At 42.1% G+C, this 27767-nt stretch overlaps 1 protein-coding gene across 26 annotated transcripts in view; it reads left to right on the top strand.

Moving 5' to 3' along the window:
* ttn.2 (titin, tandem duplicate 2) overlaps positions 1 to 27767 on the top strand; it is a 248700-nt gene that overhangs the window by 54218 nt on the left and 166715 nt on the right. For 21 of the 26 annotated variants that reach the window (XM_078174675.1, XM_078174686.1, XM_078174684.1 and 18 more), the window contains exons 38-62: positions 4653 to 8477; positions 9198 to 9476; positions 9793 to 10356; positions 10605 to 10886; positions 10980 to 11258; positions 11351 to 11632; positions 11734 to 12012; positions 12298 to 12585; positions 12691 to 12969; positions 13082 to 13363; positions 13715 to 13993; positions 14670 to 14948; positions 16513 to 16791; positions 16886 to 17173; positions 17300 to 17578; positions 19682 to 19963; positions 21326 to 21604; positions 21698 to 21976; positions 22074 to 22352; positions 22441 to 22728; positions 22818 to 23096; positions 23427 to 23708; positions 25111 to 25389; positions 25500 to 25781; positions 25897 to 26175. In XM_078174675.1, the coding sequence (XP_078030801.1) occupies positions 4653 to 8477; positions 9198 to 9476; positions 9793 to 10356; positions 10605 to 10886; positions 10980 to 11258; positions 11351 to 11632; positions 11734 to 12012; positions 12298 to 12585; positions 12691 to 12969; positions 13082 to 13363; positions 13715 to 13993; positions 14670 to 14948; positions 16513 to 16791; positions 16886 to 17173; positions 17300 to 17578; positions 19682 to 19963; positions 21326 to 21604; positions 21698 to 21976; positions 22074 to 22352; positions 22441 to 22728; positions 22818 to 23096; positions 23427 to 23708; positions 25111 to 25389; positions 25500 to 25781; positions 25897 to 26175 (10851 nt within the window). The remainder of the gene's footprint in view (positions 1 to 4652; positions 8478 to 9197; positions 9477 to 9792; positions 10357 to 10604; positions 10887 to 10979; positions 11259 to 11350; positions 11633 to 11733; positions 12013 to 12297; positions 12586 to 12690; positions 12970 to 13081; positions 13364 to 13714; positions 13994 to 14669; positions 14949 to 16512; positions 16792 to 16885; positions 17174 to 17299; positions 17579 to 19681; positions 19964 to 21325; positions 21605 to 21697; positions 21977 to 22073; positions 22353 to 22440; positions 22729 to 22817; positions 23097 to 23426; positions 23709 to 25110; positions 25390 to 25499; positions 25782 to 25896; positions 26176 to 27767) is intronic. The other 5 variants (XM_078174695.1, XM_078174692.1, XM_078174699.1 and 2 more) reach the window with 5 other exon arrangements.

Below are 27767 nucleotides of genomic sequence, written 5' to 3' on the forward strand. Positions count from 1 at the left end.
TCTATGAGGAGACTTTTTACACGAACTTCCATTGCACAAAATGGTTTCAAGTTTCAATTTTAGTAATGAAATGTTGTTCAGCCAACAATAACCCTTCTGTTTTCATTCCTTTAAGGGTCATTCTGACTGATCATAATAAAAATTCTGGAATACCATGATACTGTAAAACCACGATATTTTCTGATATAGTTATTGTACTGTTAAAATCTCATACCGTTGCAGCCCTAGTCAGAGCACAAAGCTAAGACTGACTGAACACAGTAGAAAAGTTTAACAAATCTTTGGGCAACCAGCTCGTAGTCATAAAAAACAAATGTGTGTAAATGTTTGTCAAAGTGTGTCCATGATGAAAAATGTAAACATGGAAAAAAAAGTGGTCTATTAATCTAAGCAAATCAGTCTGCTTTTTTTCTTTATTTATTGTAAGTTGTGTAAAGAGTTGTTTTAATTTTTTGGTAGAAAAAAATCTGGGTTTATGTTTGCTTTTGTTATCTGGTAACACTAAAACTGGGCTGCTTTGAATTTGAAATTCAGTAATGACGTTATGAAGGAATGTCTTCATGATGCCGCACGTCTGTTTAAAGTCAAGCAGCTCAAAGAAAAATGTTACCGGTCTGTTTTAACATCGTGCTGTTCACATCAGTTTGCACTTTACAAGATAATGACAACTAGGAGTATTAGGTGTGTGTGTGTGTGTGAACAACCCTGTCTCAGAGAAATTATGTTTGTAAATTTGTAATCTGTTTTCATAATTATGTTGAGGATGTAATCACATCACAAAACATTTATGTACCGCGCTGGATTCGCAGGAGGTGTTCCAGGTTAATGGCGGATACACAGATTGTAGGTCTGTGACATAAGAATTTTAGACCCGCATCCTAACTTTGATTAAGGTTAAGAAAAGATCATGATTTGGGTTAAACATTAATGAAAAGGGGTGGGTGCAGTGGTTAGCATTGTCGCTTCACAGAAAGAGGGTTTGAACCCCGAGTTGTGGGAACCCTTCTGTGTGGAGTTTACATGTTCTCCCTGTGTCAGAGTGGGTTTCCTCCAGGTGCTTCAGCTTCCTCCCACAGTCCAAAGACATGCAGGTTAATTGGTGACTCTAAATTGTCCATAGGTGTGAATGTGAGTGTGAATGGTTGTCTGTCTCTATGTGTCAGCCCTGTGATAGTCTGGTGACCTGTCCAGGGTTACCCTGCCTCTCACCCAGTGTCAGCTGGGATAGGCTCTAGCCCCCCCCCCCCCTCTGGTGGTTACAGAATATGAATGAATGAATGAATGAATGAATGAAAAAGGTAGAAATAAAAAAAGAATGCTGTAGTTAAAAAAAGGAAGGAGTGGATAGTGTGTGGCGAGATTGCCTATTTTGGTGGAAAACAAAAGAAGTATGTTGTCAGTTGTTTTGCTGATAGGTTCAGCATGAACATTTTTGTGTCTTGCCTGGTACGTTCATAAGCAACATTTCCTCATTATGTTAATAGAAAACCTGATTCGCTTGGCGTTACATTTCTCTCAAAGTTTTATTTGCTTTTTCTAATTAGTTGAATATGAACATAATTTCTAGGAGACGGGGCTGGTGTGATGAAAGCATCTCATTTACACAAAACCCTCACAGAAATACATATCATTGACATTTTTAGATATTTCTTTTTGTGAAATTAGCGATAAGTGTTTGTGAGAAACTACAAAGCTAAAATAAATAGGTAGATTTTTCAGTACATGGAAATGAAATATGAGAATTCAATATAATTCATGTACCACCTGTACTTATCAGGGTGAGGAATGGCATCAATAAATCAGGACAAAACTCAAAATGTTATTTATGTTTTTTACAGTTCAGCATGGTGACATTCCTTCATAGTTTTGTTTGACTAGAAAGCAGTAGTTATTGTGAGCTAAAATTCCTAATAACAAAAATTCAGTATTAATAACTATCTGCCACATAGACACTGTTGTAAAAAAGAATGTTGATATAACTCAAGAATTAAGATTAAATGAGAAACCAAACTTTGATATCTTGCTAAAGAAAAGAATAAAAATCAAAACTGTATAAGTAATGCCACCTGGGAACTGCAAAAAGTTTCAGATAAATCACTGCAGTGTTAGAATGATAAAAATGAGTCAGATACAATAGCAGTAATTAATTTTATTTTCTTAATAAATAAAAAATGATCTCAGCAAAAGTCAATCTGGAAACTGTCAAGAATATATTTTCATAATGCTTACTTGAACTGATTTTTTTTGCTTGTGTGATTTGAAAGTTTGTTGCAGTATTTTTGGGGGGATTTAAAGTTTTTTTTTCTGAGTGTGATTGATATTTTTAGTATTTTAAAGCGAGCTGGTAATTCATAATAGAGCAGTAAAATTTTAAAAATGGATAATACTGTGAAACTTTTTTAAAATTTTAAATACAAGTTTTGATGTCTTGTAAATATGTGTAATTTTAGGAGTGTATGAGTAGTATTCACCAGTAAAATAAGTACATTAAAAATCTGGCATTGGGATTGAAATTCATGGTTTATTTGTACAGACGTCATGTTGGTTTGTCTCAGAGTTTATATAAATAAAAATATTTAAAGATTTAAACTTGGAGTCTGAGTTTGCTCTTTTAAAAATCAGCTTACATGGGTGTATCTCAGTGTTCACATGGTCCATGGTAAAATTTACAGACAAAATGCAGGTGTCAAAAACTACCTATTATGTGTAGGGCCTAATAATTTTTTTTGTTACGAGTGCCAATACATCACCTGATTTTTGGATTTTTGGTAATTACGCTAATTATAGTTGATATTTAATGAGTAGGCAAACCCACAAGAGTAGTAAAAAATATCTATTTTGGGGCTATAGATGAACAGCATCCACTATTAGGTTAAAGGAGCTATATGTAAGAAATATAAAGCAAATAGTCATAAAATCCTCCTAATATGTCACAGAGACTAAGGAATAATGTTCATATAACATACTGATCTCACCGACAACAATAGTACGGCCAGAATATTCACATTTAAAAAAAAAATTTATCGTCTGCAAATCATGTTTATGTTTTGAATTTGTGTTTTGGCCTGTTGCGCCACCCACCGCCGTCTACCAGTCACACAGTCAGTAGAGTCTCAGCATCAGTTACAGTTACGACTGAACTACATCAGCATGGCAAGCAGCATTAGCAGTGTCCTAGTACATAGCATTAGCGGTCTCCTCAGCTGTATCCCGGCAGCAGTGTTAGCAGCAGAGAAACCAGACTTGCTCGAACGGTCCGTTGGAAAACCAAAGATCAAGGACGCGGCGACGCGGCCCTGCCACAGCAGCCGCCCATGGGCAAACAAATCAGTCTCCAGCGTGCCGCTGTCCAGCAACCTCGAATCTGTAGGGGAGTGGTGGCGGACACGCCTCGCAGCAGTATTTTGAATTTGAGTGCAGTAACTGTTTTGGCCACATTCTTACATACAGCGCCTTTAATTACCAGAAACTGATATATAACCATATAGTTATATATTCTGTTTAACTTTTATGATACTGATAATAATAATAATAATAATAATAATGATAACATTGAATGGATTGATAATTTTTAAAGTTAGAAGCAAAACAATTGAATTAAATTCTGATATATAACCAACTTTCTTTAGCAGAGAAAAGGTCAAAGAATAATCTTTTTGGGGAAAATCTTGCATCAAGTGTTTATATTGCTAAAGCATTTCATCTAGCTTTCTTACATATTTTAAGTCATATACATAGTGCTGTCCTCTCTTGATCACCTGGTCAACTAATAGGTAATTAGGGTCTTTTTAAACAGATTTTATACTAGTCTTTTTTTTTTTTTTTTCGTAATATCCTCCTGAGACCCAAACTTTTGTTTGGTATGCATTTTTGAAGTCTCCGAGCTATGTGGGATCAATAGGACCCCAGAAGTATAAAAAATAGACATTGTCAATGATAATTAAGTCCCAATGTCCTTAAACGAGACGACCAGAAAGTTAGTACTCAAATGTGTACTTTTAATTAACAGTGTCTTAATTTGTTGCTGTTGCTAAAATTGGTCAATTTTGTTGCCATATCAAACTACAAATGTTGTTAATCATAACTAAATAAGTTTAATCCATAAAATGTGATCAGGTTTTAAACCCTTTCCATTTTTGTTTTGGTATCAGCCGTAGACTGTCTTGGCAAAGATTGCTGCCATCTTGTTTTTACATGGAATAGTATATGGTGCTCTCACTACCACTAGATGGCACAAAAAAGTGTCCACAAATGAGAGCAAGGTCTAAGTTAAGTAGAATGAAGTATAAGGTCCAGTAAACCAAAAATGTCATGTCCTCATGTGAGGACACAGGGTCGCAGGAGGATATAGTTTAGGAATTGGCTGGTTGTCAATTGTAAAGCCTGCAAAATGAAACCTCTGAATCAATATTCACAAATATATATTGATTTTCTTTTAAATAAACACCAGATTTCAAGAGGTTTTTCAACTCCATAGGGAGAATACTGCTCTAAGTCAATTTATTGATTGGAAATAAATCATATGACTATTAGTTGACTAAGAATTTCGAGTCAAGGACAGTCTTAATATTTGCCTTTGTCAGTTGACTGTTAATCTGATAACTTTTGTGTTGTGGATATTGTTATCAGTCTTGCTCAATATTTCCTGACAGAACGTTCTAGCACCACCATCACCACTGTGGAGGAACAAGAGGAAACCTACTACACTGGTGTCCAGTTACCACAGAAAACAAAAACACTTGAACTCAAGCCAGAGTCCAAACGCTACTCTTCCACTTTAGAGAAGAAAAAAGAAAAGCCAGTTTTCCTCAGCCAGCTCGCCCCAGCAGCTGTAACCACTGGGGAGACAGCCAGGTTTACCGTCAGGGTGTCCGGCCTTCCAAAGCCAACTGTTCAATGGTCTCACAACGGAAGAGTGATTAAGAGCTCCTCTGTATACAAACTGATAGAGGAGAAGGAGGAGTACACGTTAGTGATCACCCGGGTCACCTCTGAGTATGAGGGAGAGTACTCTTGCACTGCCTCCAACAGATTTGGCCAGACAACATGCACCACATATCTCGAAGTGAAAAAGCCTGATGTTAGCCAGGCAGAGAAATGGGTTGAGAAGATGTTTAAGATCACAGGTCAACCTCCTACATTCACAGTTCAGATCCAACCTGCGAGGTGCTCAGAGGGAGGAGAGGTTTCTTTTAATTACAAAGCCAGTGGTGATCCATTCCCTGATGTGAAGTGGTTCAAAGGGGCTTTCCAGATCCAGCCCAGTAGAAACTGTATCATTATAGCCAACAGAGATGGATCTGGTGTCATCAATATTAAGAATGTCAAACAGGAAGACAGTGGCCTGTACACATGTAAGGCCTCCAACCAGTTTGGGGAGGCGTCTTGTAGCGCTGAGCTTGTTGTGTTCAAGGAATCAGTCTCTGTTTCTCAAAAACAGGAGCAGGTGACAATGGTTCAGAAGAAAGGCTATAAGGTTTCAGTGACTGAACAGGCAACTGAGTCTCGGTTGTACCAGGTCAGCCTTCCAGGACAGGACAGATCGAGGTCAGATCAGATGGTTTACACCATCGGAACTGAAGACAGGCAGATTATTCCAAGTGAGCAAGTGGGCTCCATTAGAGAACTAGATATCTCTGCTGCAACGATTCACCGTGAGCAGGTGACCCACCAGGCAGCAGTGCTTCAGTCTCATGAGATAGAGGAGAGGGTGTCTGTGGTTCCTACCCACCCGCCTCGGGTTTCGGCTGTTCCTGGGAAACAGCTTCACATGGCAGCTTTTACATCATCTGTCGAAGAGAGTCAGGACTTTACAGAGCAGCACTGTGATCGCATTCAAAGCCCTGAGGTCATTGAACTTCAGGCAGCTAAAGAAAAGAGATCAATGACAATGTCAGCTGTTGCTGAGGAGCTCACCCCAATTTCTACTGTTAGCACAGAGCCTCTGGCTGACAGGAAATCTGCTAAAATCAAGCCCAAGTCAGAACCTAAACATCTAGTCAGTGGGCATCAGGTCGAGTCACAATATCCCATCCTAAAAGAGCAGTCTCAGGATATCCCCAAAGCAGAGGAGGAGAAGGGTTATAAGGTCAAGGAGGGGGTTAAGATTTTATACTCAGCCCAGTCTACAGAGAAGCGGGTGCTTGCAGAGGGCCACACAACTGAACTGGCAACCGCAGATTCAGCTTTGAAATCTTCTGTTGGAAAAGAGCAGCACCGACCTGTCCTGGCATCGGTCAGTGAGACTAAACACACTCTTTCCAAGGAGACCAAGTTCTCCATGCACAGGCCCTCTGAGGAGACGGCCCATCTCTGTAAGGATAAAGTAATGAAGGCAGCTCTAACTGCTGAGGAGAAGCGAATGCTGCAGGCTGAGCCCACTGAGCAGCTGCCAAGTCTGGACAGCGCCATGTCCATTCAGTCACAAGTAGAAGGAGAGCAGTTGTTGCACCTGCAGGTTATCACAGACCAGGACCTCCTTCCATCTGAGAAGAGCTTCAGCTGTGAGAAACCAGCACCAGAGCAGGCAGGATCCAGGAAGAGTCCCACTCTACTGCACTCTGTCAGCCAGGACGAGCAGAGGACAGTCGTTTGTGAGGACACATCAGAGTTTGAGGCCAAGGCTAGCACCATGACCATCCAGCCCCAGAAAGTGTCCCCTAATCTGCTGCATCTCCAGTCAACCCAACCTGTGGAGGCACTGCTCAAAGAGGATATCCTCATAATTGAGAAGCCTGACCAGCAGGTGGCGGCACAGAAACAAGAAAAGACGAGGAGTCATGCAGCCACCTCAGAGGAGAGAAGGGAGCTCACAGCAGATTATCACACAGAACTGGATTTGTCCGTGACTGGCGTTCAGTCTCAGCTTCGAACTGAGCCCAGGCCTCAGAACATCCTCCAGCTCTCCTTCCAGCCCATGCAGCTGCCAAAGGAGACGCCGGTTACCACTGACGTCAAGCAGCAGCGAGCTTTGGTGCAGAAGGAGGATCGCTTGAACGTGATGCATGTCACTAGTGTGACAGACAGTCGGGCCTTAGAAGAGGGTCACACTGAGAGTCTGACAGCCGTGGACAAATTCACCTGCCAGATGGCTGTGGAGCCAAAACTTCCCACCGAGCCAATCCAGGTTGAGGAGAAGGAAATCTCCACTGAGAGTAGTGTCCTTCTAGAGGCAGCAGAGCAGGACTTTGCTGTCCAGATCCAGGAAGGCCAGTCAGTCAGGCAGTCCATAGTGATGGACGAGAAGCGAGTGATGATGGGTGAACTCTCTCAGGAGATCACCAAATCTGAGTCCACTAAAGTTGTTGCCACCACACAGCCGAAACTGGCTCTTATGGCATCAGAATCCAAAGAGAGTACGACTCTACCCAAAGAGATGACTTTTGTGATTCAGATCCCGAAACCATTCAGTCTGAATATACGGCGTCAGCTCAGGGACGCTCTTCAGTCTGCTGTGGCCAGTGACCAGCCAGTGTTACTGGCTGATGTTGTTGGAAAGTTACATGCTGTAGATGTACAGGAAGTCAAGGTTCAAAGAGAGCCCAAGCGGTCCATGTTTACATACCTGGTCACGACGACAGGTGCCCCCATGGAGATCACTCTGGCTTTTGAGGGTAAATACCCTCAGACAGCTGACCTCAGGACTGAACTCCGGTCAGCTTTCCACTCCATAGTGTACCAAGAGGCTCATGTTCTTACTTCAGAACAGCCAGGCACTATGCAGCTCGACAAACCTCAGAGGGCGCAGGTCACCTCGGCCCGCTCTAAGCAAATGCTGTCGTCCATGGTAGAGACTGTGAATGTGGCAGAGAGTGCAGTGGATTTCACTGCCGCTAAATCTCAGGCTGCTAAGCTCAAAACTGAGTCTAGAATGGCTGTTGAATGTGCTGGAGCAGAGCAAAAGATTGTGGTGCAGGAGACCAAGGAAGCAAAGATGGAACAGTCCATCTCATCCCAGATCAAAATGTCCACAGAGTCTCACATGGCTTTTGAGCAGTCGGTGCAGGTGTCCAGGCAGGAGGTGAAGTCAGTAACACTGAAAAGCAGAGAGAGAGATGTAGGGGCGGCTATTGTTACCGCTGCACTGCCTCCAACCACCGTCCCCACTGAACAGGTGGTAGACGTCAGCATCCAGAGGGAACACAGGGAGGAGATCTTTAAAGAGGAGATCACAGTATCCAGGCCAGAGCAAAGAGAATACCCAGTAATAGTCACCTCCCTCGAAGACTTATCCATTGATGAAGATAGTAAAGTAACCTTTAGCACCACCATTAAGTACGTCACAAAGGTAAACTGGTTTTTCAATGGGCAATTGGTGAAATCTGGCAAAGAGTTCAAGTGTTGCAAAGACCAGGACACATACACATTGGTTATCAACAAAGTTGTCAAGGAGAGGCACCAAGGAGAATATGTTTGTGAGGCTGAGAATGAAGCCGGCAGGACTACAACATCTTCAAGACTTACTGTGGTCTCAAGAGGTTTGATAATAGGAAAAATAAATGTATCATTCATTCATTCATTCATCCACTTCCTCTGAGAACGACTAATCATTCACATAAACTGGTTCATTCAAGACTTTTGTCTTCATAAAATGATGCATTTTTCATTTTGGTCTCTATATTCATTCCATAGCTCGGCATGAGCACCCTTAGTAGGGCACTGGATGGTACTAACTCATCATGTCTTGTTTGTTCCACGTCATTGTATGGTCAGTAAGTGCCTGAAGACCAGAACTGTCACAGCCATGCAAGTTCAGCTTAAGGCAATAAGCATCTTGTTAAAGTGGTTGTCATGATGCTGGTTTTCAGGCAACTTTCATGGTCTTCCCATGGTCACTTTGGCATGTCAGCAGCGTCCTTTGTTTTCAATCCATGGTCTGTCACATTCCTTCAGGTCCATTCTCCACATCTTCAGTGTCTGCATGCTGTCAGGGCTTCAACTTGACCCTGCTTCATCTTTCACAAACTTTGTTTCTCTTCCATTCAGCCTGAACACTAGCCCCATCAAAAAACAATGAAAGCAGCTTTTTGTGAAACCATGGGGCTAATGTTCTTGCTATTTTTCTCCTCCACAGTCACTCCCGAATTCACCATTCTTGTACATTCCACCATTCCTGTTCCTGTCAGTTTATTTTTACAAGGGTTTAGTAGATTCCATGACTAACATTTATCTTTTCAATTTGTCTGCGTGTGCCTCAGTGCCACCTGTCTTCAGGCAAAGAATCACACCTTTGGAGATCAATGTCGGCGGCCATGCCAAGTTCGAGTGTGAAATCGAAGATGCTCCGAGTGTGACCTTCAAATGGTACAAGTCTGGCATTGAGATCAAGCAGAGTGAGAAGTACAGGATCCTCAGTCGCCACACCAGCTCCTCCCTGGAGCTCCTGAACCCGGTCAAAGCCGACAGCAGTGAATACACCTGCAAGGCTTCAAACCAGCATGGCACTGACAGCTGCACCGCCTCACTCGTCGTCACCGGTAAGACCCCAGAGGGACCTTTTTCTAAATGAATGCTTTACATCTGTGTTTGTTTGAGAGAGAGAGAATTATATATTTGCAATGTATTTTTCACTGAATCATTACGTTGCAATGTGGAACTGTTTAAATGTTTTTAAGTTGGATCTGGTGTCATGTTTGGGAAGATGTAATTATGTCGAGGACCACATGTTTTCTGATGTTTAAACCTACATGGATCACCAAGTTGAGATTGCACAGGTTGTTTTTAATGTTGGTGTATTTTTCCAGCTTTTGAAATTTGTTTTACATTTTTGTATGTTCTACCTGCTCTCCATAGAAATGTACCCGCCGGTATTTGTATCAAAACCAGACCCAATGACTTTATATGTGGGAAAACAAGCTGTGTTCCAGTGCTCACTCACTGGATCCTCGCCCATGGAAGTTGTCTGGCACAAGGACAACATAGCCATCTCCTCCGAAGGAAACTATGTCATGAAATGTGAAAAGAACAAGTATTCGCTTTACATTAAAAGTCTTGATGTGACTGACCATGGAGTGTACCTGTGCAAGGCCTCCAACAGTGTTGGCACTGCTACATTTACTACAGAGCTCAAGGTTATCAACAAGCCCAGCTTTGTTAAGACCATTGAGCCAGCGTCAGTTGCTGTCAATGACCCTCTGAGGCTGGAGTGCCAGGTGGACGAGGACACTGGTGTGACCGTCACCTGGACCAGAGATGGCAAAAAAGTCCACCAGAGCATGGATTGTAAAGTGTCCTTTGAGGACAAGGTGGCTGTTGTTGAGGTTCCCAAGTCCAAACTGAAGGACTCTGGGAAATATGTGTGCACAGCCACGAATGAGGCTGGGAGCTCATCCTGTGAGGCTGTGGTAACAGTTCAAGGTAAGATCTTAGAGACGATCTTTCCGTTAGCTCTGATGAAAACGTAAATCTCTGACATAAGCTATTGGATTATTGCTGACAACCGTTTTCAGCCAAATGCAAGCTGACGCTAACACTATGCACTGCTATCTTCTTGTCTTTTCTTTCGCATTTCTTTTTCGCACTTTTCTGTCTTGGTTAATTTGTATATTGTCTGTTTCTCTCTTTGACAATGATCTTGGTGTTTTTGAACTAAACACTCCTTTCAGAGCCCCCTACCTTTGTTAAGAAAATGGAGCCTAAGATTACATGGAAACAAGGCATAGCTGCACGCTTACAGTGTTCGGTTAAAGGATCGCCTGAACTTCATATCCACTGGTTCTGGAATGAGAGAGAGCTTAGTGATGGAGAGAAATATAAAATCTCTTTCAAGAGTGGAGTTGCTTCTTTGGAGATAATGAACCTCGTGGTCACAGACAGTGGCAGTTACACCTGTGAGGTGTCAAATAACGCTGGCAGCGAGAGCTGCAACACCCTTATCGCTGTTAAAGGTTTGTCAAATCTTGCATTTACTTAACACTTAGTGCTCAGTTCAGAGATCCTTTGGTATTAACTCAACTCTTTACCTACCCTTTGACTCCCAGAGCCACCATCCATTAGAAAAGAGCTGCAGACAATAGAGGCGGTAAAGGGAACAGCAACTCAGCTGGAGTGTGAGATCATGGGAACAGCTCCTTTTGAAATTAGCTGGTTAAAGAATAAGAAAGCCATCTCCAGTGATCAGAAATATAAAATAATCTCTGAAGATTCCTTGTCAAGGCTGGAGATCAAGACGTTTGACAGTACAGATGTTGGAGATTATCAGTGCGTCATATCCAATGATGTGGGGAAAGTCACCACTAAGGCCTTGGCTAAACTTAAAGGTTCGTAAACCTGAGTTTAACAAAACTGTTATTGACTGAGGCTTAATCTCATTCTTCAAACTCAATATTTAACTCTTAAACTGTCTTTGTAGAGCCACCAACTTTCACAAAGAGGGTTGAGAGTGCGACAGCAGTGCTGGGAAATACGGTAAAACTGCAGGGGACCATTAAGGGCTCAGCTCCCATCACTGTTAAATGGATGAAAGACTCTGAAATAATGAGAGATGACGATTCAAATATCAAGATGGTGTTTGAGAACAATGTTGCTAGCTTGACGATATCAACAGTGGCCATCAGCCACGGTGGCAAGTATTCGTGCCAAGCTGAGAACGAGGCTGGCCAACAAAAATGTGAAGCTACCTTGACCGTGCAAGGTCAGTTGACACCTTTGATGCAGAGATGCTTGTATTTTAGTTCTAGGTTGTTGTGCCTAAACCCTTATATCTTAATGACTAATGGGTCTGTCTTATCTCAGAACCTGCCAGAATCGTAGAACCTGCAGAGTCCATTAGTGTGACTGCAGGTGATTCAGCCACATTGGAGTGCACAATTTCGGGAAGCCCAGAGCTTAAAGTGAAGTGGTTTAAAGACGGGAAGGAGATGATCAGTGGCCGGAAATATAAGATGACTCTGAAGGACAATGTTGCCACCATGAAGATTCTTACAGCAGAGAGAGGAGACACTTCAGAGTACAAGATGGAGGTGTCGAATAAAGTTGGGAAAGCCGAGTGCACGTGCTCAGTCACGGTCTTAGGTTAGCTCCTGGTTTCTGCTTCTTTAACATTTGATAACCCTTATGCTGTTTTACAATTTATAAACGTATGACAATCTAATCCATAGTTGTTAATCTTGTTTCTAACTAAAAGGTTACGCAGTTTGACACGGCTCTTTTTACATGTTTTGGGATGTACAGTTAGCTAAAGTCTTATAATTGAAACGTTGCAATGGACTTTATTATAAGTAAAGACAGTGTGCGGAGTGTCTGTTGTTTTTAGGTAAACTGTTTTAATGCATGAGATGTTTTTTCTTCAACAACCAGATCGGATAATGCCCCCAACTTTCACCAAGTCCCTGAAAAGAGTTGATGGTAACATTGGTAATGACATCTCCATGGAGTGTAAACTGTCTGGGTCCCAACCCATGACCATAGCTTGGTTCAAAGACGACCAGGAGGTCACGCCTGGATCCAAATTCCAGCCTGAATTCAAAGATAACTCTGCTACAATGAGAATTGTTCGGCTGGAGAAGGCTGACTCTGGAGTTTACAAATGCAGAGCCACCAATTCAGCCGGCTTTAAGGAAACCAGCGGCACACTCTATGTCAAAGGTTAAGAACGCCTGGCTTATGTTGTGCCTCTGTTTGTTGTGTGCGATCCTTGAATGATTTCATGCTAACATGAAATGCAATCTTTGTTTTGTTTATGGCCTCCAGAGCCCCCAGCATTCACAGTTAAACCAGACAACCAGGATGTTATACCAGGAACCACAGTTTCCTTCAGAACCGCCTTCACTGGAACAGCTCCTTTAGCTGTAAAGTGGTTCAGAGAGGAAAAAGAGATTGTAACTGGAGACTCATATTTCATAAAGAAAGATGCCTCTTCCAGCTCTTTGGAGCTTCACTCAGTAAAACCCAGTGACTCCTCAAAATACACATGCCAAGTATCCAATGATGCTGGGAAGGTGGACTGCACTGCAGTCCTCTTTGTGAAAGGTGCTCATCTTCAGTATTTTGTGCAGCTGCATGAAAATGTCTTGATATCAATATCTTTTGATACTAACGTGATGCCTTCTGTCTGGTAATAAATGTTAACCTCTTCTCTTAGAACCTCCTGTGTTTGTGAGGAAGCTTGAGGCGACCAAGCTCATCACCAGCGGCGACTCTGCCAAGCTGGAGTGCAAAGTGACGGGCAGCCCCGTCATCAGTTTTACTTGGTTCAAGGATGCGATGGAGATCAGCTCCAGTCCTAAATATAAAATGACCGCAATTGACTTAGTGGCATCTCTGGAAATAGTCAACTGTACGGTAGAGGATAGTGGAGATTATGTCTGTGTGGCGTCCAGCGAGGCTGGTAGTGACCGCTGCAGCAGCACAGTTACAGTCAAAGGTTGGTTTCAGGGATTTATTTTCACTCTCAATAAAGTAAATGAAGACTTTTATTGTGACGTTGAAGACAGTTTGCTTTTCCTCTGTTCAAATGTGAGATCATTTATCCTGTTGAGATGCCATGCCCTCTGGTGGACAAGGACATAACTGAGAACCACTGGTGAGACTGTGGCTAAAATAGGTTGTGGCTTCTTCATAGGGTAAACACTGAGGATGTCTCACCCATCATTAGAGTTGAAGAAGTCATTCAGAAAAAGCATCTTCAACTTCACAACAAAATTCTTTTCATTTGGACTTTTTATAGTTGTGTAATTGAGTGTGATGTGCTGACAAGACCGCTGTTTTCTTCTAGAGCCACCATTGTTTGTGCGTAGTTTGGAGCCCAAAGATGTGGTGAAAGGTTCTGAGATGATGCTGGAGGGCCAAGTCTCTGGCTCCGCCCCTTTCACTGTGTCATTTTATAAAAACACAAAGCCGATTAGGAATGACAAGAGACACAGGATCACGGTTAAAGATGACCTGATAGCTCTGCAGGTGCTGGCAGTAGAGGCAGCAGACGTTGGTTTGTACCAATGTACTGTTGAGAATGAAGTTGGTGGGGCTTCCTGTGATTGTCAAGTAACACTCAAAGGTTGGTTTAGATTCTGTGGACTTATTTTTAAATTAACTTTTCTGCTACCATTTTAAAAAACCTACATTATACATCTGCTTCATATCTGTATTTGGACAGCCTCGCAAAGCTTCAGTCTGACCTGGCAACACTCAGTGCGCATTTACTTAAGCCAGTAAAAACACAGAGCACCATCCATAGACTCTTGATTCAGATCAAAACAAATCTTTAATAAAAAAAAAATGGCTTTAGGAAAAGGAACAAAGTCGAGGGATCCCTCTTTTGGGAAGCACAGACTTGAAGTAAATGTCGGTATAAATACAGGGTAGACAGCAGACACCTGATTGAACGAATATGCTTAATCTCTGGGTGGTCATTAGTCAAAGGTTAGTAGATTTCTCCAAAACTTGAACAAGATCATTTTTCCTTGATAATCTTGGCAGAAATACATCTGCTCAGTCGGGTTTCTTTTCACAAACAGTATACTGTGCATTATTTAAAATGATCCCTTGGGTCAGGAGTTCGGAGATGCGGCCATCGACCACTCACAAAAGCTCAAAATGTGTCGGGCTCAGCTGATCCTCAGGTGTTTTTTTTGTTTTTTTTGAAGACTGAGCTTGCGGGTTTATGTCTGACTTTGCGAGGCTAATATACAGTAGAGAAGACAATAATATTCATATAAATTTTTCCCTTGTAGAACCACCATCATTTGTGAGAAAGTTGGAGAACCTCAGTTCCTTGGTTGGCAGCGAAGTTACTCTGCAGTGCGTTGTGAAGGGCTCAGAGCCCATGACTGTGTCCTGGATGAAAGACAACCATGAGCTTAAAGAGGCTGAAAACATTCAGATTACATATGAGAACAACAAGGCTGTGGTGCACTTTACCAACTTACATAGCAAACATGGCGGCAAATACTCTTGCCAGGCGCACAATCAGGCCGGGAGCCAGACGTGCTCTGCTGTGTTGACAGTCAAAGGTTGGTTAAGATTCCTGAGAATTCTAATTTGAAACAGAATTCTTTCCGATGGTGCGTTTAGGCAATCCTTATCAACTTGGAAGGTCGGACATTTATCTAAGTTTACTCGCAGGAAGTTACCATCCAGTGGCAAATTACCAAAGCAATGGCAAGACTTTCCAAGTCCTGCCCCTTTTCACTCATTGCTCCAATAACAGTCGAACAAGCTTGGACTTGGCAGAATCATGGCTTACACTTTCTTGTTCTATTCGGGCCCCCAGGAGGTGCAATTTTTGTAGTGGCCAAACCGTGGAATTACATTGGTCAGGTGATGCCATGTGGCCCAAAAACACTTCTCCCACATATTTACATAGCAAAAGAGACATCTGTAAAGCAGAGGACATGTTTTTTTTTAGCGTCACAACCCCCTCAAAATGATTCTTTTCACCATCAGAATTTGATCCGATAACATTTTACAACATTTAGAAAGTCCGACTGAATCATTTTCTCCCCATTCAAGCTGACAGAGCGCTAAACCAGAGGTAGCTTGTTCAGCAGGTCCAAGTCTGTTGTGTGCCTGCTTTATTGCCCGCACCACATGGAAGCAGTGTTGATCATCAGGGTAATTTTATACGTTGCAGTTGAACTGTTTTGGCTTCATGCACCATTGATCAGCTTTTATAGGAATGAATTGGGCCCTGCTTCCAATGCTGTATCCAGGTCTCTCTATACACCCATGGTTATACTTTGATACACTATGTGCGCAACTCATCTATGTTGAAAAGAAAACCAAATTTTTAAGATGGTTAAAAGATGTGGCTGAGGGACTGTCAGTCTTCATGGACACATTACATTGTATAAAGTCTCATCTTCAGTTAGCTCATGTTAGCAAATGCCAGCTAACTAGCTAGCTAATGTATAGCTACACTAAGAGGAGTTAGCCTAATGTCAGATCAACATCAGCCAGGTTTGCTTTCTCCTTATTTCTGTGATAATGTTAGAGAGACTTGGAAAAGGACAGATAGTTTGGTTGCTAACGTGTTTTTTGTTGTTTTTTTTTTTTTTTTAAATTATTGACAGCCAGAGAAGATCAAGACCAGCGTCCCTTTGTTTAGATTATCTCTGTTAGGCAGAGGTGGGACAAAGTCATTGTTTTACAAATTACAAGTATGTCTCAAGTCTAACACCTACTGAGCAAAATCGGCATCGCCATGTTTTGTTGTGTCAAGCTTGTCCAACTTAGAAACAGTAATGAAGGGGACGTGACTTTTGAATCGGCCAATTGCGCCATTGAACAGAAAAAAACTCTCCATCTGACTTAATTTAATAAAGGCTACATGTATAGATTTGTCCAGACTGCTAACAAGAGCAAATGATGGACTTTATGTTCAGCCTTCATTGTTTACTTAACCAAATTTTCCATTGGTGATGGATTCACCATCGACCCGAAACCTTAGGAGTTGATAAGGACTAAATGCATCTCTAGTATCTTAAGTCTGTTATTGGCTTCAGTTCTTGGTCTGTCACTTTGTTGTGGTAAATCAGATTTGAGATTGTTTGCTGACATTTTTGTTTGACGTCTCAGAACCAGCGAAGGTCACGGAGGAGACAAAGTCTATCAGTGTGACTCAGGGTGATCCAGCTACACTAGAGGCCAGGTTCTCAGGCACAAAACCACTGAAGGCCAGATGGCTGAAGGCTGGCAAGGAGCTGACCTCAGGCCTGAGGCACAAAATACAGAACACAGACACCAGCTCTGTGCTGAAGATTAATAAAACTGAGAAAAGTGACAGTGGTGACTACACCTTTGAGGTTTCAAATGATGTCGGACAGAGTTCTTGCGATGCCACGCTCACCATTCTCGGTCAGTGCCTAACGCTAGAACTTAACGTGAGTTGTGTTTAATAACAACTTACTTTGAACTTTGCTGCTCACCTCTTTTTTTCCATCTATGTCAGATCAAATTATTCCACCATCTTTTACAAGAAAACTGAAGCAGACGGAAGGTATCAAAGGATCATTCGCTCATCTGGAGTGTCTTGTTTCCGGCTCCCTGCCGATAACCATACAATGGTACAAAGATGAGAAAGAGATCCAGACTGACGAAAAACACAAATGCACATTCTTTGAGAATGTTGCTTTCCTGGAAATCTCTAATCTTGACAGTAAAGACAGTGGCAGCTATACCTGCATTGCTAGAAACAAGGCAGGAACCGTCCAATGCTCTGGGATCTTATTTGTCAAAGGTTTGAGCAAAATTTGAGTTTTGTGGTATTTAACAGTCGATTGATGTATCTAATTAAAGTATAGCTACACAACTAAAAGGATCTTTGTGCAGCTTTAACAAGCATTGATTCGTTTTTCTCTTCCAGAACCACCGTGCATTCTCGAAAAGCCTGAATCCATGAATGTTTTGCCTGGCTCAAAGGTCCAGTTTAACGTACTGTTCTCTGGCACGCCGCCACTGACCACCAAATGGTTTAAAAACAAGAAAGAGATTTTATCCAGTGCCGACTGTAATGTGATCAAAGACAACACCTCAAGCTCACTGGAACTCTTCTTTGCCAAAACTTCAGATTCTGGAGAATATGTCTGTGAAATACAGAATGATGTCGGCTCCACATCATGCCAGGCAACACTCTTTGTCAAAGGTTATCATTCTTTATTTGAAACTGAGCCAGTAAATATGTCTCCATCCATCTGTTCTTTTGGACATTTAAACCTTTGTCATGTCAGCAAAACCCTAAATTGATACACTTTAGGTCATGGACCCTCATTTGATAAAATTTCACTTTAGAGACCTCTGTCTGACAAGATTTTGGTTGTTAAATATGTTTCAGACCATAATTCTATTGTTATCAACCACAGTTGAGGAGATAACCGTCCAAGAAGTGAAACCTGTGATCAGGACAGTCAGTGGCTGCGGTTACATGATGGCTTCTCATTCAGAATGGAATAAATCAGAATGAAATCATTCGGAATTAAAGTCTTTCCAGATAGTTTACATGAGAAATATTCATTCAGAATTAGGGTTTACATGGGAGATCAGTTTATTAATCGCCTTTATTCGGGTCTGCGCAAGGTTTGGGGCAGGGAAGGTTTCTGATTGGATAGGGGGCAGGGCGGATGTTATGTGTTTACGTTTACCCGAAGAAAACACTGTAGTCCTCGCTCCGGATAACAAGATGCTTGACGCCGCCATTCTTAGTGCCTTTTTCGGGCTTGTTTTGCTTATATTCTCAAAGCAGCAGTATGACAACAACCTTGTTCTGCTAATGCTTCGTCTGTTGAGGAGGAGAAGGGAGGTAGAAGGTCGAAGAAGGGAGATAGAAGGCCGTGCTTTGGCATATGGAAACAGGTGAGTGCAACGAGTCTGACTGCTCTATCTCAGCCCGTTGATATGTGCGCTAAATATGCCATCATGCCAAAAGGGCAAGGAAACGAGCATGCGCAGAAAGGCCGGAATGAATTTAAAGAGGAATGAGCATTTACATGCACACAAAATTCTTTCATTCAGAATGACAAACGGAATAAACCACCCCCTTTAATGGGATTTAATTTGCAATCGGAATGACCATTTTTCAATCGGAATGACCGTTTATATGACCACTTTTAATCGGAATGGCCTTTCATTTTAAATGAAAGTGGAATTAAACTGTCCATGTAAATGTACTGACTGTTATGACTCTTACCCACCTTGGACTTTCTTCTATAGTGAAATAAATAGTGAAAATAAACTATTTCCTATTTTTCTGGGGACCCCTGGACAACACATTCTCACTTCGACCTTGTCACGTATCGATGTTTGGTTATGGACTTTCCACATTGAGATACGATGTGCAAGTACCCTGGATGCCCTGGTTGTTGAGGTTCTGGGATGCCGTGTCAGCCTGTTACATGCAATTGTCTGTTTTTAAAGTTCACTTCTGTTTTCACAGGAATTTTACAGTTTCTTTCAAAATAAATGCACTACATTGGTAGAAAACTGTGATTTTTTCCTTCAACAACAAATGTACGTGGTTAGGTTTAGCCAACACAAAAACGTTGTTGGGTTTAAGAATAAACAACAGGGTTTGGCTTCAATCTTATGGGAAACAGAGGCCTCCCTGGTGACAGTTGGTGGTTATTGGACCCATCCACCACCCCTCCCACTCTGCTCGGACTTGCACCACCTTAATTTTCGTTGTTGTCCCGCCGTATTTCCCCCTGACGCCACCAGCCATGTATCATGCTGACGTGAAAGGACAGCTTTTTTTGTCGTATCAGACACTGGAAGTCATTGACCAAGCACCAGATTTTGACTTCAGAATGAGACGAGGTTGTCCTGGAACTCCCTCAAGGTCCCCGGAGAGTGCCCAAACCTCTGGTTTAGAACCACTGTGACAGAGTATTGATTGGGATCTGCCCTTTAATGAAACAAGACGAAGAAAAAGAGGTCATCCATACTGCACTGTATATATGACCCTTTGTAGCTCTGTTTTTGGAGAATCTCTCCATACTTATAACAGCTCCAACATGACAACAAGGAATTCCACAAAGGTTCCAAAATGCTTTGCTGAACTGTAAAAGTCAGTCAAAGAGAAACTCCTGTTATCCTCTTCAGGGTATTCACACAAAAACAACTGATAGAAACACTTTGCTTAAAATGTCAACATTTGGATGGAAACATATACATTGTCAACTTTACAGAGATCAGAGTATTCCCCTGGTTGTCTGGCTCATCGTGACATCTAACTTTTTATTTTGTTTCTTAGAACCCCCTAAGTTCACACGAACACCAGCTCGTATGTCTGTGGTCCGTCCTGGTCAGAGTAAAGTGTTTGAGTGCCAGGTGACTGGCACACCTGAGATAGACATCTACTGGTTCAGGGAAGGTTCTGAGATCAGCCCCAGTGACCGATACAAGATGGTCTTTGTTAACTCTGTGGCCACTCTGGAAATCTGTGGGCCTGATACCAAAGACAGCGGGGTTTACTACTGTGAGGCTCGCAATGAGGCCGGCAGTGAGAGCTGCAGCATGGAGCTCAAGGTCAAAGGTTAGTTGTGTCGAAAGACATGGTGTGTGCTGTGCAAGTGTTTTAAGGATATAGGAATCGGATGCAAGTTTCCCAAACATCATGGAGGCCTTCTCAGATTATCTGCAGAACAGAACTGTATCTCACTGATTTCAGTTCCAAGTTTAAAAAGATTTTTTTAAAATTGAAAATCACTATTTAAAAAAATGGGGGCATCCTTTATAAGGACTAACTGGCCCAGCAGATTGCTTAATGGACCTTAAAGGACCAGTGTGCAGGATGTAGTGGCATCTAGCCGTGAGCTTGCAGACTGCAACCAGCTGAATATCCCATCCCTCACCACATGTGTAGTAGAACCTACGTTGGCCTGCAGGTAACACGAAAAGGATGAAAAGGATGGATGGATGGATGGATGGATGGATGGATAGATATGGTTTGTCTGTTCTGGGCTACTGTAGAAACATGGCAGTGCAACATGGTGATTTCCATAGACAAGGACCTGCTCCCGATGTAGATTTAAATGTCTCATTCTAACAAAAACACAATGATTCTTATTTTCAGCTGATTATATACTAAAGAAAACAGACTAATTATATTATATTTCATGTCCGACAATACATCCCCCTAAATCCTACACACTGGACCTTTAAAAAGTTCCAATTCTGTGCCAAACCGGCTAGAAATATTTCTATGGGAAACTTTGCTTCCAAAAGTACCGTAAAACTTCATTTAAAAGCCTAGTCCCATTTACCTGCCTTGCAAGGCTACACATTTTGACAAGTAAAGGCCTGTCTCAATTAGAGGCCTGGTCTGGGTGCCAAGCAGTTAATTTTTATAGAAGTTCTGTGGATGTATAAAACCGGGTTGTTGGCTACTTTAAATTATGTGTCCATTTCTCATTTACGCTGTAAGTTATTCATTCTCCTTTAGTCTGCAAGGGTCCTCTGATCGAAAAAATCAAAAGGGTTTTTCATAAAAATGTATCCAAGTTGTGAGTATTGTTTTAACAGGATTTGTGTCACTATACCGGGTGTTGTAATCCTCAAGTTTTGTAACGCTCTCTCTGATGTGCTGTCTGTTGGAGCTACGTCAAATTAATGATTCATAATTGTTATATTATCTGAGGCCTCATTTTATACAAGTATTCATACTTAATATTCAAAGTGGTTTAAATAAACAATTTGATTGTTTTCCTGATCTTCACACATCTTCACACTTTTGTGTGAAAGATTTTAAAGGCCTGTCCCAAATATAAGCCTGCTGGGTTCAGTGATTTAAGCAAATAATTGAAGTTTCACGGTACGTAAACTACTGATGGAGTCTATCTGTGGCGTAAAATGTTTTGACAAAAGGTAGGTGACATTTTGTTTCCTCTCACCTCAGAACCGCCATCATTTATTAGAGAGCTGGCTCCAGCTGATGTTGTGAAGGGCTCCAGCGCCTGTTTTGAGTGTCAGGTCGCTGGGACTGGTCCTTTTGAGATTACGTGGCACAAAGATGCAAAGGAGATCAAACCCAGTGCTAAACATGGCTTCTCCCAGATGAATGAAATTGTGGGTCTAGAGGTGCACAAATGTGATGCTGTAGATGTCGGTGAATACCAGTGTACTGTTGCTAACGAGGTGGGAAGCTGTACTTGTAAGACTACACTAAAGCTCAAAGGTTTGTCTCATCATAAATTACAAATCCACATTTTGATTGTAAGAGGTGATAACTGACTGTTTATTTTAACATGCTATTGGTTTTGTCTGATAGAACCACCAACATTTACCAAGAGGATTGAGAACACTGCCACTGTTCTGGGTAAAAAGGCAGAGTTTCAGTGTGTTGTGAAGGGTTCTCCTACTCTCTCTGTACAATGGCAAAAAGATGAGAACTGGATTTTGGAGGATCCAAAGATTGAGAGAACATTTGAGAGCAATGTGGCAACTCTCAGGATTCCTGCCTGTGAGGCAACGCACAGCGGGAAATACACCTGCCAGGTGGTAAACGAGGCAGGGCAGGATAAGTGCTTTGCCACCCTAACGGTGCAAGGTATACCTGTGCTTAACCAATCATGGTTTTCATATCTTTCTATGGTCCTAACTTTGTTAGAAACGTTATGAATGTTTGACTTTGCTTTGCATTGTAGAACCTCCTCAGATCACAGAGAAACCTGAAGTGATAAAGGTTACAGTTGGAGATCCAGTCAGTCTGGACTGTAAGGTAACAGGTTCCCCTGAGCTTAAAGTGAAATGGATGAAAGGTGGCAGGGAGCTTCAGTCCATCAGGCAGTACAAGCTGACCTTTGAGAACAACATCAGCAGCCTAAAGATTCAGTCTGCTCAGAAAGAGGACGAAGGAGAGTATCTCTTCGAGGTGGCAAACCACATCAGTAGCTGCACCTGCAAAGTCAAAGTGATCGTACTAGGTTGGTTTGAAAAACATAAAACTGCTGTGGTACATAGTGACATGTTGAATAAAGTCTAACTGCTTTCTTATTATTCTTTTGGTAACAGAACAAGTAATTGCACCAAGCTTCATCAAACCCCTCGTAGACATGCAAGAGATTTTGGGCTCCTTTGTTCATATATGTTGCAAAATATCTGGTTCCCACCCCATCACTGTGGAATGGCAGAAGGAGGGGGCCAAAATCTCTAGTGGTGTAAAACACAAACTCATTCAGCAGGACAATTCTGTGTCAGTTGAAATCGAACAGCTAGAGAGATCTGACGCAGGATCCTACTCTTGCAAACTGACCAATGCAGCAGGAAGTTGTCAGTGCAGCGGATCCCTCATGGTTAAAGGTTAGACTATGCATTCCATTGTGATTGGTCATGCAGTCCTTAATCAAAGGTGAGTACCTCTTTAACATGGTCTGTCTTGTTCTCTTCAGAACCTCCCAGCTTTGTGACATTGCCTGAGCCCCAGGCGGCTCTACCCAACAGCACTGTACGCTTCAAAGGCACATTTAAGGGAACCCCTCCCTTCACGGTCAAATGGTTCAAGGAGGACACAGAGCTCATGACCGGGCCCACTTGTTTCACAGGGCTGGAGGGGCTGTCTTGCTTTTTAGAGCTCTATTCAGTGGGTGTCACCCAGAGTGGAGTTTACTCTTGCCAAGTCAGTAACGATGCTGGCTCTGTACGCTGTAGTGCAGACTTGAAAGTCAAAGGTTTGACTTACATCTTTTCAATCAACTCTTGTGTGGCTGTGTTCATCTACATCTGCATTGCTGGCTGAAACTCGTGATTCTCTGTCACATTTTCCCAGCTTTTGAAGCCTTTCAGTGTTACCATTTGAAGCTTTTTCACTGTTGCAACTTCTCATCAAGAACTGTTTGTTGCCTTTCTGATACACCTGCATTTTCCACAATCATCGCATCTCTGTTGCTAACCCATCATTGTCAGCTCATCTCATCTCCTCACCACCTGCCTGCTCTAACAACAACCGTAAGTTTCCCTACACACCTCAGAAGCTAATATGTCTCATTTCGGCTTTGCAGAACCACCCGAGTTTGTGCTGAAACTCCCTGCCACTAAGTTTGTGAAGCAGGGTGAGTCACTCCGCCTGGAGTGCAAAGTCAGTGGCACAGCCCCTCTGAAAGTGACCTGGTACAAACATGACACCAAGGTCACGGATGGGGGCAACTACAGGACATCATTTGTTGACTCAGTGGCAGTCCTGGAACTGCTCTCCACCAACTTTGATGATGATGGAGTTTATACCTGCGAAGCTCAGAATGATGCTGGCAGTGTCAGCTGCAGCACCACACTTACTGTGAAAGGTCAGCCTCTCACTGACTTCCTCTTCATCATTCATTATTCATGGTCTGACTTATGCACTGGCTGTTCAGTGTGTTGGAGTCGTAGTCAAAGTTTTGTTGTATTGCTTAAAGCTGAAATGCGTAACATCTTTAGAAGTCCTTTAAATCGGGATGGTATGATATGGTGCGCTGGCCGGCAATCGGGTCCATCATCTTGTTGGATTGCCCATGCTTGAACATTTTCAGTCAAATAAACAGCTCAATATAAAATCCTCCAAAATAATTTAGCTGTAGTCCCAACAACATTTCACATTTAATCCAAAGTCTTTGTTGTAGTCCCAGCAAATTTCCACATATCGGCTATCTTAGCTAAAGTTTCATCATCTTTCCACAACAGCTTTATGTTCGGTTCAATTCCACAACTCCATCTGGACTGTAGCTTTAACATCCATCTTTACCCAAAAAATCCACCATGTTAGCTGTAGTACCACCAAACAATCACAAGTCTGCTAACAGGAAGGTAGTTCTAAACAATTCCACATCAATTCTGCTATCTTAGCTGTAGTTTCAAGAAATTTTTACAACTCAGCAGCCTTGACTGTACCTTTCAAGAGCGTGGCAGCAGCTTGCATCTGAGGTTACTAAGCAACCTCAACAAGCACCGTATGATAGTCTATTTACCTGAAATCCTGAGTGCAGAGCTAATCTTCTTCCAGGCACTGTTTATTAAGTGTGTAGGGCTATTGTCTGTGGGAGAGATGAAAAGCTGTGGCAGTCCTGCACCGAAATGATCAACCTTTCTGTATTTGTCACAGACTGATATTTATGGAAGAAGGGAAAAATATCTGTGACTGGTTATTCCTCGTCACATGACATGCGGTGCAGGCTGCTGCATTCCAAAGGTTGAACTCCGTTTATCTCAGAGTGCAGCCGTCACACCCTAAAAACGTCTACATTGAAAACGATGAATTTGAGGGCACAAATAACGCGACATGTGTACGACTCCTTAGTTGTTTTAGTTGTTACATGATCCTTCTACAACAACTCCACCATCTCAGCCTAACTGGACCTCCAACAACTTCCCAAAACAACGTCGCTAGGTTAGCTATAGTTCCATCAAATATTCCCAAGTCCGCCATCTGGACTATAGATGGATGAATTCACTGCTATCGGAGTTGTACTTTACATAAATATTTACAACGCAGCAGCCTTGACTGTAGTTCCAACCACCTCCCCTCAGCAACACGCCATCTTAGCTGTAGTTCCAGCAAACTTCCTTAACAACGCCACCATCTTAGCCTTGGGCCTTTTGCCACTTCCAAGTGTGACAGGACATGACATGTTACGGATTTCAGCTTCAAGATTTCGCCATGGATTCTTTTCCAGTGTATGCCTCTTTAACAGTTTCCTGATCTTTTTGTAGACCCACCATCTTTTGTCAAAGTACCTCAGCCCATTGAAGGGCTTAAGGGTAAGGACGTGAGTCTGTACTGTGAGATGAGTGGTACAGCTCCGTTCCAGATCACCTGGTTCAAAGACAGGAAACCTCTGATGGAAAGCAGGAAGTATAAGATGGTGAGTGAGGGCAGCTCGGCTACGCTGCATGTCATTGGGATAGAGCCCACGGATGCCGGCGAATACGAGTGCAAAGTGTCAAACAGTGTAGGAAGTGACACCTGCCAGACGTCAGTTAAACTCAGAGGTCAGTAGAAACTGCGATGGTCTCAAATGGAAATCATAAGCATTCCATTTTCAGGTTATTTTGTCACCTTGCTGACTTTGCCTTCTGCGCTGTTTTTCTCCTCTTCTCAGAGCCACCGTCGTTTGTGAAGAAACTGTCAAACATGACAGTGAATATGGGAGAGGAGGTGACCCTTGTGGCCACTGTTAAAGGCTCTGAACCCATTACTGTGTCCTGGGTTCAGGACAAGGATCACATTCTCAGGGACGGTGACAACAGGAAAATCACCTTTGAGAACAACCAGGTCGCTCTTAAAGTGTTTAAGGCTGATGCAACCACGGCAGGCAAATACACCTGCCAACTCAGAAACGATGCTGGGAATGTGGAGTGTTTCGCTAACTTGACTGTTCTAGGTTCGTAATCATATAATTCTCTCTTTCTCTGTTCCCTGTCAGTTTTTTTTTTTCAACCTTCTCTCCTACAGGTTTGATTAAGAACATGTTCTGCTTCCTCTCTGTTGATTTCCAGAACCCGCTATGATTGTGGACAAGCCTGACACTCTGAGTGTGACGGCGGGCGATATTGCCGCCCTTGAGGTCAAAGTGCGTGGAACCCCAGAGCTCACACCAAAATGGTTCAAGGATGGTGTCGAGCTGGCCTCTGGGAGGAAATACAAAATCTCATTTTCTCAGATGATTTCCAGCCTAAATGTTCTCTCTGCTGAGAAAATGGACTCTGGAGAATATACGTTTGAGGTTATGAACCAGGTCGGGAAGGACCTGAGTAAAATTAATCTCACTGTCTTAGGTTAGTGTCTTCCTCATACTTGGACTTCAATTACTAGGGATTTAGTTACAATACCAAAATTACTGTAGATATTTTCTCATTGTTGGTTTTATAACTAACTTTAAGAAACATAGATTTCTACAAACAGTGGCAGATCTAGAGCATTTCAAATGGTGGGGTAGGCAGGGGCCACGTGGTTTTAGGGATTCCAAATATATCAAGCACAACTGTTACATACAACCACCACCCCCACTGGTTCTGGTTCTCCAAAAGACCAACGATACAACAATAAACTGATTTTATTTATTACTTGCTATAAATAATCACAGTCTCCTACCTCTGGAGATAAATGTACGGAAATATTTGCCACAGTTGGGGGGCAAAGGGACACTGCCCCTCCCTTAACCTCCCTTAGATCTGCCATTGTCTACAAACCTTTTTAAAGTTTAACAGAAGCAAAGCTCTCAAATGTTAAAACATCCTTAAACACAAACAGCCATACAAGAAGCGTAAACACCACCCAGTCTAAAAGTCACTAAACTCATTAAAAAACTCTTCACCTGCAAGATGACCATTTGTATTGTATCGGTTACTCACTGGGTGTTACTTAAATCTTCTTTTTTGCCTCCATTGTGAACAGAGAAATCAAAAAAGATGAACATTCATCATGAAACAGAGACCATGTTTGACAACAGCAAAACTATATTACTATATTACTGAAACTATAACCTCTGTTTACAGAGTAGTGGTGTAAGGTACTCATGATGGGCTCGACTACACGCTATTATGACCGGCCCTGGTGCTATTGTGGACTATCATCTCGTCACATGATCAGAGACTTGACATTGAATAACATCAACATACGTAATACCCAGCAATAATCATTGCATATCTCTACATGACAAAAAATACCAAAGAAAATAAGAAATTAATTCAATTTAACAATGTTAATTATTTGGAATAATCATATAATTTTGTCATAGATGCTACCAATTATTTACAAAAAATTTAAAAAAACATGACACAGATGGGTTTACCTTTTTCAAGGGCATATATAGCAAATGACACTGTTTTAATTTAATAAGAGATCTTTGAACACAGGCACATTTTCAAGTCAGCAGTCACTCATGAGGGGCTGCTCTCTCCATGGGCCCCACCACCTCACTGGCCCAGTGCAACTGCACTGCATACACTGTCTATATTTACGCCACTGTTACAGACTCAGACAACTCATGCAGTATAATCCAAGTCTCATTTATCCAGTCATATAATTAATACTTTATAAACGCATTTATTTTCACTTAAACACTGCAGTATAATGCTGCATTCATGCTCCTTGGATGGTCCCATTTCCTGAGTTGGGAAATACTTCTATAGATGTGGAGATGACATGGGTGCAACAGAGAAGATGTATTTTACTGGTTAGAGCATTTAAACATCATGTTAACAGTTTAAAGCGTTTTATTACAAAGTGATTTTTGTCCCAGACTGGTAGCTGCACCAGTTCATCCACTAAAACCACTAAAATATTGCTTTACCTGACAAATGCTATTAAATAACTTTTCCAACTAATATGGGTCACTCTATATAGACAGCAACTAATGGCTATAATC

The sequence above is a fragment of the Epinephelus lanceolatus genome, chromosome 14, assembly GCF_041903045.1.
Source record: "Epinephelus lanceolatus isolate andai-2023 chromosome 14, ASM4190304v1, whole genome shotgun sequence".
NCBI classification, from domain to species: Eukaryota; Metazoa; Chordata; class Actinopteri; order Perciformes; family Serranidae; genus Epinephelus; species Epinephelus lanceolatus.